Consider the following 337-nt stretch of genomic DNA (forward strand, 5'->3'; position numbering starts at 1 on the left):
CATACATCGCTCTATCTATAAAGAGATATATTCTTCGCTCGATAGAAAGCAGAGACTGCATTTATTAATATGCGGCAACGCACCGCATCGTTGGTTGCTTCCTATGGGGGAGAATGGGCGCCTAGGTAAGTGGATATACACAGGCAAAAGGAGACAGGAGACAGGAGACAGAGAGAGAGACAGATAAGTATACATACACAGGCAAAAGGAGACTGGAGACAGAGAGAGAGACAGATAAGTATATATACACAGGCAAAAGAGGAGACAGGAGACAGAGAGAGAGACAGATAAGTATATATACACAGGCAAAAGGAGACTGGAGACAGAGAGAGAGACA

At 44.2% G+C, this 337-nt stretch overlaps 1 protein-coding gene across 1 annotated transcript in view; it reads left to right on the forward strand.

Moving 5' to 3' along the window:
- Positions 1–103: 103 nt before the first annotated feature.
- The window catches only part of EMH_0013600 (uncharacterized protein), a gene marked incomplete at both ends in the record, with an annotated part of 2988 nt that continues 2754 nt past the window's right edge, over positions 104–337 (forward strand). The window contains one exon of the mRNA XM_013499867.1: positions 104–125. Within this exon, the coding sequence (XP_013355321.1) occupies positions 104–125 (22 nt within the window). The remainder of the gene's footprint in view (positions 126–337) is intronic.

Source organism: Eimeria mitis, genomic scaffold (assembly GCF_000499745.2).
Source record: "Eimeria mitis Houghton genomic scaffold, Emh_scaff477, whole genome shotgun sequence".
Classification (NCBI taxonomy): Eukaryota; Apicomplexa; class Conoidasida; order Eucoccidiorida; family Eimeriidae; genus Eimeria; species Eimeria mitis.